This window comes from Populus nigra, chromosome 2, assembly GCF_951802175.1.
Source record: "Populus nigra chromosome 2, ddPopNigr1.1, whole genome shotgun sequence".
Classification (NCBI taxonomy): Eukaryota; Viridiplantae; Streptophyta; class Magnoliopsida; order Malpighiales; family Salicaceae; genus Populus; species Populus nigra.
The window spans coordinates 46,954,282-46,968,662 of record NC_084853.1 but is presented as its reverse complement, the minus strand read 5'-3'; the positions used below and the strand labels follow the sequence as shown (position 1 = coordinate 46,968,662).

General features: G+C 37.1%; 1 protein-coding gene across 1 annotated transcript; it reads left to right on the top strand.

The window, feature by feature from the left end:
• The first annotated feature begins 7,786 nt into the window (after positions 1–7,786).
• On the top strand, positions 7,787–10,254 carry LOC133681751 (patatin-like protein 2). The gene is made up of 7 exons (XM_062104878.1): positions 7,787–8,061; positions 8,448–8,629; positions 8,752–8,938; positions 9,045–9,206; positions 9,297–9,599; positions 9,717–9,889; positions 9,979–10,254. The coding sequence occupies exons 1-7, from the start codon at positions 7,900–7,902 to the stop codon at positions 10,055–10,057; spliced, it is 1,248 nt and encodes a 415-aa protein (XP_061960862.1). The 5' UTR covers positions 7,787–7,899; the 3' UTR covers positions 10,058–10,254.
• Positions 10,255–14,381: the final 4,127 nt, after the last annotated feature.

The following is a 14,381-nucleotide window of genomic DNA, read 5'->3' as shown; positions in this document are numbered from 1 at the left end:
TTTTGAGCCTGCAAATATCCTATTCTTCATAACCACTAGCCAAAGCCTATGTTACGTGATTAATCAAGCCCTTTCTAATCAAAGGCAAGCAATCTGGATCGGTAGGCAGGGCTTTCTTATGCGAACCAAATCATTATTCGTGCAAATAAAATAAATGCTTTGAAAATAAGTTCTTTGTAACCCTCAAATTGAAGTTTGAACCTCTTGACCAACAAAATGTTATTTCATATTTTCACAAAAAGCAAAACAAAAGGTTTCATCACTTATAAAAACTTGTCCATAAGAATCACTTGAATTTTTTCAGAACGAGTTTGCTTTATACCAATGTCAAAATGATTTCTGTGTTGGGAATAGCTTTGAAATTCTAAAAATTCTGCATGAAAACAACCCCTTGTCAAAAACCAAATCTTCCTTCACATAGCCTCATCCCCAAAGAAAACTCAAATTGAACACTTGGAGGTATGATAAAGCTGGGGGGCAATCCAAAAATGCATAATAGGGCTGGCTTCAGGATTCCCTTTCTAAGAAAATAAAATGTGGGGTAAAGTTGACGACTCTTAAGATAAAGGTTGAAGGAAAAAAGTATGATGATATCAAACCCTTCTCAGAGGTCAAGATCACAAGATGTGACTTGAGTAAGTGAGAGGAAGAAGGCCATCAAAGTTTGCTACCAAGACTCAAGCTTTTGAGAAAAGAAAGACTTCATTGAAGAAAATGAGGACCTATATTTCTCAGGTAAATATACATGCATATTGATCATAATGCATTGCTTTCAACATTGATATATCGGTGTTTCACCATTATCTTTTGGGTGGTACGTTTCTAACCCTACCTCCTTTCGAGTGTGCCTTTAAGCCTTCATTTCCTTTTGAGTGTGCTTTTGAGCCACTATCTCTTGGGTAGTACTCTTTCGAGCCCTCACTTCCTTTCGAGCCATCATCTTTTAGGTAATGCGTCTTTGAGCTATTACCCCATTTTAAGTGCACCTTTAAGCTTCATCTCTCGAGTAGTGTGTTTTCTAACATTACCTACTTTCAAGTGCGTTTGAGCCTTTATCTTACAAGTGTGCCTTTGAGCCCTTGTATCCCTTTGAGCCCTATCTTGTTATCTCTTCAAAATATTCTTCCACTTGGGTAGGTCACCCATTACAATGAGACCATTCTTTCACCTGGGTAGGTCACCCCTTATAATGAGACCATCCTCTCTTTTTTTCTGGGTAGATCACCCATTACAATGAGATAATTCTCCATGTTTTTTTACGTGGGTAGGTCACTTATTACAATGAGACCATCACCTGGGTAGGTCACCTGTTACAATGAGACCACTCTTCCTTTTTTTTCCCCATAAGTAAGTCACCCATTACAATAAGACCAACTTTTTTTTTCTTTTTGTGTAGGTCACCCATTACAATGAGACCACTCTTCCTTTTTTTCCCCTTGGGTAGGTCACCTATTACAATGAAATCATTCTCCATATTTTTTTACATAGGTAGGTCACCCATTATAATTAGATCAGTCTTCCATGTTGTTGCTACCTAATTTTTACCCATGTTTTTGATAAATTTTCAAAAAAATAATCAAAAATAGCAAAAACCAATGAAAACAAAAAAAATATGTTTTTACTATATTTGCATTGTTTTTAGCATTTTCAGCATCATCTCAAAAGAATTTAAATTTCAAAAGGTCTTTTAAACGCGTTCAACTTTTAACACGTTATTTTCAAAATTATTGATTTTTCTCATTGAGGCGACGTTGATATTGCTTGTTTTTTTTTAAAAAAATCAAATACAGATGTTTTACTAAGCATTTGGGAAAAAAGAAAAAAATGACTTTTTTCTGATTAAATAGAGAAGAAAAATCACATACAAGGGGGGAAGGGAAAACTTATCTCTTTAATAGAGGTCGGCGACCTCTCCTTCCTTTGAAAAAAAAAGAAACCCGAGAGATCTCTCTCAGCAGCCACCCCCGTTTTGGCTCCTGCCATTTTCCCCTCTTTCCCTGTTGAGAGTCGTCACCCCTCTACCATTTTGATTTGGAGGCTCCCAAAACCAGAAGCCACGGCCAAGCCTTTTTTTCCTTATTGAGGTTGGTCGTCCCCCTCTCATATGGTAAAAACCCAAAGAACCAAAAGAGTCACTGAAGCCCGATCACAACTTTCTCTCTTCCCCATTGCCACCCTTCCTTCTCCCACAAAACTCACCAGACCTGACCTCCCATCAACAAAACCAGAGAGAACCCCAGCTCTTCCCCACACAGGCCCAGATTCAAGCCTCCATTCCCATGTCTCAAAGACTGAGAGCATCCTCCTTTCCCAGTTTGTTCCCTCTCTTGGTCATCAACAGAACAACCTCACCACAACTCAGCCTCCCTACAAACCAACCTCCACTTAGTTCCCTTCCTTTTCCACTCACAGTGGCCATGGACGACTTACGGATGAACCACTGAACCGCTCTATCATCTAGCAGTAGCAGTCAGTCCCTTAAGTCAATTCCCCCCTGAGTCTCATCATCACGTGTGCAAACACGCCACCAGCCACGACAACTTCTTCTTCCATCTTCAACCATCCAGACGGTAACAAGCAATGGCGACGTTGAACCCTAGACAGAGAAAGGATAAATGGAGGGAGATAGTGGCAGATCTAAAAGAAAAGGCGGAAAACAAAAATGAAATCTACTACTTTTGTTTTTTGGGTTGCCTTGCAGGTGACTGTGAGATCCACTGCCGGTACGAGTAAGAAGAGAAGAAGGAGACACTCCTGATCCACCGGTTTGTTGGTCTTTACCGGAGACGGCATGTGGATTCACGCGCTGCCAATGGTAGTGGTGCATGAGATCCACGCGCCGCCACTGTTCCTGCATATCCCAAAAGATGTTCCCAGCAATTCCTGGAGTTTTTGGTGTTTATTTTGTAATTTTTGAATTATATTTGATTTATTTTGAATTTTTTGTTATTTTGTAATATGTAAAAATGATGTGATAGCAAGCATAGCAAAAAGCAATGTGTGTGTGTTTTTTGTATATTTTTTTTATGTATGTTTTGTAAATATTAAAAAAAAAAATAAAAAGACAAGAATGTAATGTATTAATTTGCATATGACCAAGTATTTTAAGTACAAATAAATCATGTTGTATTTCCCATGAAAATATAAGAACATTTTTCTAAATATATTTTGGGATTTAATAACTGATTTATTAAAGCCTTAAGAATTTGGATAATATTTTTAAAATCATATCAACTCATGAAGTAGCTTACCTCAGGTAGGGTGCGCTAGGGGCGTTAATACCTTCCCTAACCACAATCAGTCCCTTACCCTCAAATCATTGAAAAAGACCAGTATATTTGGGTTTCCTAGTAACCTTCAATCAAATACTAGGTGACAACTTCTCAAATCAAACAAACGAATAAAAAATCACCATCATCACGGCACAGGGGACGTGCGACACACACTCATTACAATGAGACCACTCTTTCTTTTTTCATTTGTATAGGTCACCCATTACAATGAGACCACTTCAAAACCTTCACATTTTTTCCACTTGGGTAGGTCACCCATTACAGCGAGATTCAAAACCTTCATATTTTTTTCACTTGGATAGGTCACCCATTACAGCGAGATTCAAAACCTTCATATTTTTTTCACTTGGATAGGTCACCCATTACAGCGAGATTCAAAACCTTCACATTTTGAATCACCCATTACAGCGAGATTCAAAACCTTCATATTTTTTTCACTTGGATAGGTCACCCATTACAGCGAGATTCAAAACCTTCACATTTTTTTCACTTAGGTAGGTCACCCATTACAACGAGGTCACACACACATTTTCTTTGGTTTTAGTTAAAGAGATTGCCAGAAGGTATCTCAGGTTAACCCAACCACACAAGGATTTTTAGCTTTGGTTAAAGGGAGTCGCCAGATGGGATTTCAGGTTGACTGAGCTACACACTCACTTTGGGTTCTAATTAAACAAAATCGTCAGATGAGATTTCAGGTTAACCCAACTAAAGTTAGAATTTAAAGGATTGCCAGATCGAGATCTCAGAATAACCAAATTTGTTTAGTTTTGATTGTTAGTTCATGGTTGAAGAGAATTGCTGCAAAGACAGAGCTTCAAATAATCCAAGCTTTGAGAAAATCAATATTGAAAGATCAGTTTTGTTTATCTTTATAAAATTTACTGCACAAAATCTTTGCTCCGTAAGCATTGTAAAGAGGAGGGAAACTGTCATAACCTATTTTTGGGTTATTTCCAAATTCATTTCTTTCAAAAAAAAGAAAGGGAAAAGCATGACGCGATGCCATTTTAAACGGCATTGTGCATGTTCTTCTCCCCTGCGAATGCAGAGACAGGGGAGAAGAAGATTTTTGAAATGTTTTTCCCACTCCCTCCCCCTCCTCCCCCCCCCAACATAACCCATACCCTGCCACCATCTTGAAGAAACAGAAACCCATGCTCGACTACCTTACCCTGCCACCATAATGGAAGCAACAGAAGATCCACATCCGACCACCTTACCCTGTGCTTGGACAGGGTAGGGTGGCCCTCTCCCTCTGCCTCCTATAAATACAGGGGGAGAACTAGAGATCGGGGGGGCAATTTTTAGAGATAGAGAGAAAGCATAAGGGAAAGGGGGCTAACATGTGGGAGATAAATAAAAAAGCAAACACTGGGGGGAACAGAGATAAGAAACTAGACAAGACAAAGGAGAAAAGAACAAAAAAACATAGGGACGACTTGAGAGGAAGCAAAGAAATTTTAGACGAGAACAGGGGGGCACCATCGCCTACCTTTCTCGGCGCCGCCCCAAGAACCGCCTTGAGCCACCATAGACAACAAAATCCACACCAGCAGAAATAGAACACGAAACAGAGAAGCAGTGAGACAGAAGCGGGGAGAAGAAGAAACACAGAAAAAACAAAAAGAAAAAAAAAGAACTGTCGTATGGAATCCCCTACCCGCCGCACCTTTCTTCCTCTCCATCGTCACCAGCAGCACCACAGGTCAGCCTCTTTCCTCCTCCTCCTCCTCCCCTCCTCCTTCTTCTTCTACTCCACCACACTAGCAAGCTCTACTATTCACATGAACAGTGGAGAGATCCTCCACTGTTTGCTAGGTCGTGCAGCCGGCCAAGTAAAAAAAAATCAAAAAAATATTTTCAAAAATTTGTGATTTTTTCGCATGTTTTTCTATCCATTTTGATTAATATCAGTTTGTATTTTATACCATAAAGATACGAATCTAGTATTAAAATACCTGGTTTTTGTCAAAACTTTGCAAAATTATAAAACAAAAAAAAAAGTCTTGTTTTCATGCATATAGTCATGTCTCTCGAAAAAAAAATCATATCATATTTTCATACAACAAAGAAAATTTTAAAAAATATTAGCATGCATTTTGGCTTTAATAACCGGTTTATTAAAGTCACAAGAACTAGGCTAATATTTTTAAATAAACCCCAAAAAATATTTTGTTTTGTTTCAGTATCTGGGATTTTGAATTTATACGTAAAATGTATTCCTGATATTAAAATGGTACTATTTTATAGACATTAGAATAGTTAGATTTTTACCCGATAATATAAGAATCTCCTTATTGAGGAGAACTTTTCTTAAACCTTAGACAGACTAATAACTAGAAAACACGAAAAGACCTTAGATTTTTATCAAATAATTAAATAATGCAGCTTACCTTAGTTAAGGCGTAGTTGGGGTGCTAATACCTTCCCTTTACGCAACCAGTCCCCGTACTCAATCTCTAATACTAGTTGGGGTTTCTAGTGATCAAAATACTAGGTGGCGACTCCCATTCCTACTTTCCATGGATAAAAGACAAGAATTCTTTGTCTCCCTATATTTGCCAAATAGATAATATATATGAGAGTGGACGATCGTTGCAACGCCGCACACGTGCTACATACATAATCATAGTTAGGGTACATCAAAAATCCTTGAATAATGAAATCATTCCATAATAAAATTAAAAGAAATTATCTGTGATACGAGAAACATCACTATAGATTTGAAGAAATTGACTTCTTGAAGGGTAGTTGTCTCTTGCATAAATTGTTCTACTTTTTTAACTCCTCCAAGGTGTTGCCTCCTTCTCTCTATTGTATTGTGTCTAGCATGTCTTTCTGTTCCTTTTATTCCCCATCTAAGCACCTATTATAATTGAGTTTATATACCTTGAGTGTATCTTTTAAAGACATGGAACTTATTTGCCTTATCTGTCAGGTATTTTTGCTTAGGTTGTGGGTTGATTTAGAGGAAGTAAACTTGTGAATTACAAATTTTCTATTTCTAGAAAAATTGTAGCCCTTTCATTTCATCTTTCCAACTCATATGGTATTTGCATGTTTATAACTTTTAGAATTCCATGTATTGACCAAAAACCAAGATAGTGTTGGCTTCAATTATTTTTATTCTTATCTGGGTCATGAGTATTACCACTTGTATCTATCTCCTTTTCTTTTCTTTTTTCAAAGTGAGCTGCATAATTCAAGTTTATCATAATAATAGTAGCCTTTACTTTTCTAAAGATAAATTACAAAAACCTTATTAAAATATTAAAAAAAATCTTACTTCGGACACAAACTAATGACATTTGAATTTAAGATTTTCCTTTCTGATTTCAAATTCAAAAGTCTTGAATGTTCATGCAGGTTAGCAGATGTTTTATTCCTTGCAGAACTCTCTCCGATCCTTTGTTTCAATATTTCCCATTAATCTCTTCTTATTTGGTCTCTGTTAGCGTTATCATCTATTTAATTAAATAAAAGAAATACAAGAAATTATGAACAACACGAAACCACATAATACAAAACCATTTTGCAAAAAAGATGAGACGATGTTGCTTAAGTCCCATAGACGGCCAGCAGATTTGATTTGAGAAATTGCCAAGGACTTGATATCCTTGCGATCTTATCTTCAAGATCTCAAAGTCTGTCCTTCTGTATGGCTGCTGGGAACGATACCTTGACCTCTAATAGTCATATTTGTATTTATAGTAATTGGTTAATATTATTGATGAAAAACTAGCCATTTAGAGGATGAATAGGAAAGAAAAACAAAGGGATTTCAAAGAAAAACAATAGCATAGAAGAAGGAAAAGTAAAAAATTACATAAGTGAACAATCTATCTAAGAACATCAGCAAACATGAATCTAGCAGATCATTATCAAAGGGCCCCTCTCCTCTAATTGTCATTTATCATTTTGTTTCGAAGAAACTAACAGCTTAATTTAATGCATGCAAGTTAAAGGATATTCTACAAAGCGAACATTAATCTACTGCATTCAAATTTCTTTAGCTATAACGACGAAACTTCGGTTACAAAATTTTCCAAACACATGTTTCTTCAAATTTCATGTTTATTGTGGATTATCACCTCGAAAATGTGCCTCCATGACTTTTTCAATCATGAAAGCAACTAGAGTGGCTTATTTGTAATTGACTGCTTTTTCGTGGCATACATGACTTGATAACAAGGTTTTGAATTAATTTATTTCGCTGTGCTGGAAGAAAACCTACCATTCCCATTCCATTGTCATCTTTGTTTGATTAATAAATTTGAAGTCTTCAATTGTTCCCTCGTCCGTAACTTTATGGTCCCACTTGAGCCGTGCCAGCAGAATATCAGGACTCATTCAAAATTTGACCCGTCCAGGAAAATTACACGGTCAAATTTGGGTGAGTACAATCTTCCGACTTTATTGAAAATTACATGCTTCATGAAGCACAGAAGTCTATAAATAACTCCGCACTCCCTTTGGGAAATTACAAGTTTCAAAACTTAATTAGATTTCAGCTCTAGCTATATACATCTCCCAAGGCTCTCCCAAGTTTCAGCACAGCTAACTCTTCCGCTTCTAGGCTCTTGATCAGTACTATTACCTAGCAATGCCTTTGAATTCCTCCTCAATCTCTCATATCGAGACTTTAAGATCACCCATTCAACCCCCAACTTTTGGAAACCAAATCACTGTTCTTAGCATCGATGGAGGTGGAATAAGAGGAATCATACCAGGAACTATCCTTGCCTTTTTAGAGTCCGAGCTTCAGGTAGGCTAGAAATCGGTCTCTTCAAGGACGTATTGTTGCATGTCAGATAGACCTGCAAGATCATGCATTTTCTTATGCCTGTGCTAGTTCATGATGATATATAAAATAGAGTAGAATAAGAAACTACATGGAACGATTCATTGGTCCACTTGAGGTCTTGCATGCATCCTTTGCCCACCTTCCACCGAGGCTGTTTGTTTTGTAGTTTTATGCTTTTGCTTTTGCCTTTTTATTAATAGTTTCATCAAAAGAATACATCACGCTTGCATGCAGGATAATAGTTTATTTATATCGGTATATAATTGTAATGTCTTTTTCCAGGTATAAAATAATTCGTAATTTCATCTCCCATCACTGACTAGTATGTTTTGCTATTCAAATTGTAGAAGCTGGATGGTGCAGAAGCAAGACTTGCAGACTACTTTGATGTGATTTCGGGCACCAGCACTGGTGGCCTCGTGACAGCTATGCTAGCTACCCCTAATGAGCAAAACCGCCCTTTATTTGCCGCCAAAGACATTAATGACTTCTACCTTGAGAACTGCCCTAAAATCTTTCCCCAGGACGGGTAATATTCCCAGATATGAATACCATAATAATGAGTTAAATATAGTATATCAAGTGCTTTAAAACTATTTTTGTTTTCTCCTTCAAATGTCTAGGTACTAACTGTATACTCTCTGGCAATAGGTCTCCATTGGCTTCTGCTGGAAAACTGATCAAGAGTTTGAGAGGACCAAAATACGATGGCAAATTTCTGCATAGCATTGTCAAGGAAAAATTGGGAGATAAACGCCTGCACCAGACCATGACAAACATTGTGATCCCAACTTTTGACATCAAGCGCCTTCAGCCAACAATCTTTTCAAGCTATCAGGTTCGTTATATATACAAACACAACAATTCTATGTGTTACTTGAGAAAAGAATCGTTTCACATTGCAAAATATATGTCCTTACAAGACGTACCGCTTTATTCTTTAGGTGAAGAACGACCCATCCACGGATGCCCTTTTATCTGATATATGCATCGGTACTTCAGCTGCCCCAACCTACCTCCCTGCCCATTATTTTGAAACCAAGGACCCGTCAGGCAAAGTTAGAGAGTTCAATCTGATTGATGGTGGTGTGGCTGCAAATAATCCAGTATGTTTATCATTTATCTTCAGCTCTTGAACTTGCATAACTCGTAACATATTGATGAATCCTATCATTAATTTCCTTTTGAATTTCCAGACTTTAGTTGCCGTGAGCGAAGTTTCCAAGGAAATCACTCGGAAGAATCCTGATTTCTTCCCCACAGCGCCTATGGATTATGGTCGATTCCTAGTCCTGTCCTTGGGGACTGGGACAGCAAAATCTGAAGAAAAGTATGATGCAGATGAAGCGGCCAAGTGGGGTATCTTGGGATGGTTGACAAGTGACAATTCTACTCCATTAGTGGATGTGTTTACAGAAGCTAGTGGTGACATGGTTGATCTTCATATTTCCACTGTTTTCCAAGCCCTGCACTGTGAGGAAAATTATCTTCGAATTCAGGTGTATATCACGCTCATGTGGTTATTCAAGATAACAAATTATATTCTCCCACGAAGTAATTAAAACTAAAAACTTGAAAAGGAAGAACCCTGACTATAAGATATGTTTGAAATGCAGGATGACACGCTGACCGGAACACTTTCGTCCGTGGATGTTGCCACGAAAGAGAATTTGGAGAATCTTGTGAAAGTGGGTGAGAAATTGTTGAAAAAACCAGTATCAAGGGTGGATTTAGGCACTGGAGTCTTTACACCTGTTGATAGGATGACAAATGAAGAGGCTCTCATAAAGTATATATCTGCTCAAGTCTATATATATTATAGTGATTTCTATGGCATCTTATTTCATCTTGCTGATTATTTTTTGTTTGACTGTATAGGATGGCTAAATCACTGTCAAGGGAGAAGCATCTTCGTGATTCTAGGTCACCAGTTGGAAAAGTTGCTACTTCGAATTGAATATGATTCGTAAATTAGATTGTCCAGAAAATTAATTAGACGCAAATTAATAAATTTGGAAGAAACAATAAGGAGATTATCTGCATTATGTAATTCTGTTGTTTTTATTTTTTTTATTGTTACAAGAAATGAATAATATGTAATTCTTTCCGTCGTTAAATATGAATCATCGCAGAATGCTGTTGCACTTTTAAAAATATTTTTTCTTGCTCATTTTCTTATAATTTTGTTTACCTTTTGTTCTTCTTGCCTTGTGGTCTGACAACTCAACGTGTTTATCATTTTCTGACAATGCTTTGATTACCTTTGTGACATAAGGAAATAATGAGCTGCTATCCGAAAGATAAAAGAAAACAACCAGGAAACGGTCCTCCCTGTTAATCTTCATCAAACAGAGACTGCAAGCTTGTATATTAAGCAATATCAGATAGAGAGAAAATAGACAGAAGTGAAGAGACTAAATGAATTCCTTTTTGTTCAGCTTGACTTTTGTCACACGATATAATTGTTTATATAGTTATAGTTAACAAACTAACAACCTCAGCTAACTAACTAATTGTCTATTATATTATGACTATAACAAGTGTCATAATGTTATAGTTAACAAACTAACAACCTTCAGCTAACTAACTAATTGTCTATTATATTATGATTATAACAAGTGTCATAATTTGAAGCAATGTATTCTAACATCTACCCTTAAGATCAGATTTGAAGAAACCAAGCATGAGATTGCAACAATGGGTGCGGAATAAAGAAGCACTCAACCCTCTTTGTAAGAATATTAGCAAACTGCTCTTGAGAGGACACAAACTGTACTGAGAGTTGGTTGCGTGAAACTCTTTTATGAACAAAATGCACATCTACTTTAATATGATTGGTCTTTTGATGCTGAACAGAATTGAAAGACAAGGCAATTGCCGATAGATTATCACAAAAAAACAGGCATGCCAACTAGTGAAATGTGTAGAAATGCTAATAATTGTTTTATCCAATCCAATTCAGCGGAGGTAAATGATAAAGCACGATTCTCAGCTTCAGTCGATGATCGAGAAACAGTTTGTTACTTCTTAAAGGACCATGAAATTAGATTGTTGTACCAGAAGACCACCAAACTAGTTGTAGACCACCTATCATTAGGGTCCCCTGCCCAATCAACATCACTAATGGCTTTGAACTGCAAATCTCCTCTAGTATAGGATATACCAAATTGCATGGTGCCCTTAAGGTATCGCAATATACGTTTAACAGTAAAATAAGACATATTGCAAATTTTCATGGATTTATATTTAGAAACGGACCTACATCATGTACTGCAGGTGTCATAACACCGTCAATGTTATGTCTAATTTTCATACTTTGCACTACTATTAAACTCAATCCACAAACAATTAAATATAAAGACAAAAGGAGTATAGGGTATGCGAGTTGGGTCGGGTTGGGTTGATTAAGTGTCAAAAATCCCAAACCGCCACCTAACCCGTGATATCCATTTCTATCCTTTAGATTCCTTATGGTATTTCAAACAAAGGATGAAATGATTATCACTTCCAAATCTCAAAACTAATCATAAATCATGCAAACAGTGATAAAGCGTACACAAGTATTAAGTTCATAATGAAATACTCAACAAATACTAAATTAATTCAATCTAAAAAATATTTATATAATCATAATTAAGCTACATAGAAAATCCTAGAATAACGAAATTATTCCATCGTAAAATTAAAAGAAATCATATGTGATACATAAATATCACTATAGATTTGAAGAAATTGACTCCTTGAAGGGTAGTTGTCTCTTGCATAAATTGTTATATTTTTTTCTCCTCTAAGGTGTTGCCTCCTTCTTCTTATTGTATTTGTCACACTCGAATATCATGGTGACCGATTAAAATTAATCTAATGGATGAAAAAAGAACAGATATTTGGCATCTTATTCTTTGGGGGAAAAGATAGTCGTCACCTAATATTATAATCATTATGAACCCTAACTGGTTAACGGAAATTCTAATGGTACGGGATTGGTTACGTGAAAGAAAAGATATTATCACCCCTTAAGTGTCTTACCTGAGGCAGGCTGCATTGCTGATTTTGTCTAAAATTGCTAAAGGTTTGTTTTTGTTCTGTTCTTATGGTCTTTCTATAATATTTCTAACTTTGATATTTGTGAATATTTATCTTCAAATATTTCTAACTCCGTGTTGGTAAATATTTAATAACCCAAAAGATATTTCTGACGGACACCGGTAAATAATTCTACAAATTTTGGATTACAAAAATTAAAACTATATTTATTTTATATTATTTTATTAAACTGGATTTATTCTTACCCGTACAGGTTAGGCTGGACCAGATAATCCATCCTTGTCACTAGCCTGAGCTAGTTACCCGCTCGAGTAGCAGGCGTAAATGAATTATAATTCACTGCTACAGTAGCGAGTGAATTATAATTCACAGCCTGTAGCGAGTGAATTATAATGCAAAGTGAAGGAATGAAATGAAGAACTTACATACCTGGAGACGAAGCCGACTGCGCTGGTGCACTGTCTGCAAGGATGCTCTCTCCTCTGTGTCTTGCTTTCCTCTTCGTCTTCTCTTGTTCTTTGTCTCTTTGTCCTCCCTCTCTCTACTGGTTTCGGTTGGGTTTTGCTGACGTGGAGGAGGATGCTACTTTGGACGGTGGATGGCTGCTGAAGGCTACGACTAAGGAGAGAGTTGTTGCTCCAGCTGTGTTTGCTCATGGTGCAGTATAGAGAAGGTTGATCGCTAGTTGGAGGTGCAACTTGCTGCTGTTTCCCGGCCGGTGCAGGACGAGTAGCTAGCGCAAGAGAAGAAGTCCCTGCTGTTGTCAACATGAACTAGCTTTGCTGCAGTTTTTCTCATAAAAGGGAGCCAGCAATGAGGGACAGGGATGATGTTGTTGCTGTGGCGCAGAGAAGAAGTCCCTGCTGGTCTGGGGGGAAAGAGGAGATGAAGGACTCTCCTGCAACACCGGACGAAAGCCTATATGGTGGCTTTTGGAGGTTGAAGGGGGGTGGCAGCAGAAAGCAGAAAGTGGAATAACCCCCCCCCCCTTTCGTGTTCTTCTTCTTTTTTTCTAAGTTTTTCTTGTAATGGCCTCCTCTGGTTTCATCCTTTGCTTTCTGGGTTTTTTTCTGTTTTTGGGTTTTTGGTTTTTCTCCCCTTTTCTCTTCTGTTTGTTCTCCCCCTCTCTCCCGTGTTCTGTCCTCTGTAGTACTTTTTTTCTGAACCCCTGGTCTGGCCTATTGCTATCCTTTTTATAAGGCCAGAACAAATGGTTGTTCCCCAGTACGTCTCTTTTTTCCTGGGAGGAGGATAAGTCTCAGAGGAAGAAGAAGAAGAACAGTGCATGTTTGAAACCGCGTCGTTTTGGTCCTTAAATGCCCATTTTCAATTTGGTCCTTAAAGTTTTGAAACTTTGAATTCAAGCTCCTGATCTTTTAAGTTCAAGATTTATTCTCCTTAAAATTAAATTAAAAACAAGTGGGTGAAAATTAGGTAATAACAGTATTGTGTCTAGCGTGTCTTTCTGTTCCTTTTGTTCCCCGTCTAAGCACCTATTATAATTGAGTTTATATACCTTGAGTGCATCCTTTAAAGACATGGAATTCATTTTCCTTATCTGCCAGGTATTTTTTGTGGGCTGAATTTGAGGAAGTAAACTTGTGAATTACAAATTCTCTATTTCTAGAAAAATTGTAGCCCTTCCAATTCATCTTTACGACTCATTTTTATGACTTTTAGAATTCCATCTATTGCCAAAAAGATATAGTGTTAGCTTCAACTTTAATTATTGGTGGGTCATAGATTTTACCACTTGTGTCTATCTTCTTCTTTTTTTTCAAAATAAGCTTTATTAAATATTTAATAGGATGTCACTAATTATAAAATTCAAGTTTATCATAATAATTGTCACGGGTTTATTTTTTGCTCCGCAAATAAACCCAAGTGGTAACCTAGTTCCCCATTAGACTCAGCTTTCCCTTGCCAATCTTACTCGGGTTTGCCTAGTAATTAAGTATTTTCCTCACCAGAGAGGTTTCCCCACTTTTCCAAGTTAGAAGACAAGCAGCATACACAAGAAGAATCAAATAAACAAAGTGCACAACAAGCTTTATAGGAACTCTTTCCCAACTTGTATTAATCTCGTAAACAAAGGAAAGTACTATACACAAATCCGTATGTGTGTTATGCACAAAGATTGCATGCTACACTAAGTTAATCTCTCTAATCTCGTGCTCTACATGCATGCATAACTAAGAGCTGCAACCGCTATTTATAGACAAGCATTTACAAAGCAC

Bases quoted from the DNA above. Each gene is read 5' to 3' on its own strand.
- LOC133681751 (XM_062104878.1), top strand. From the start codon at position 7,900: ATGCCTTTGAATTCCTCCTCAATCTCTCATATCGAGACTTTAAGATCA. The intron at 8,062-8,447 runs GTAGGCTAGAAA...TTCAAATTGTAG, and splicing joins TTTTAGAGTCCGAGCTTCAG to AAGCTGGATGGTGCAGAAGC. The intron at 9,600-9,716 runs GTGTATATCACG...TTTGAAATGCAG, and splicing joins AAAATTATCTTCGAATTCAG to GATGACACGCTGACCGGAAC.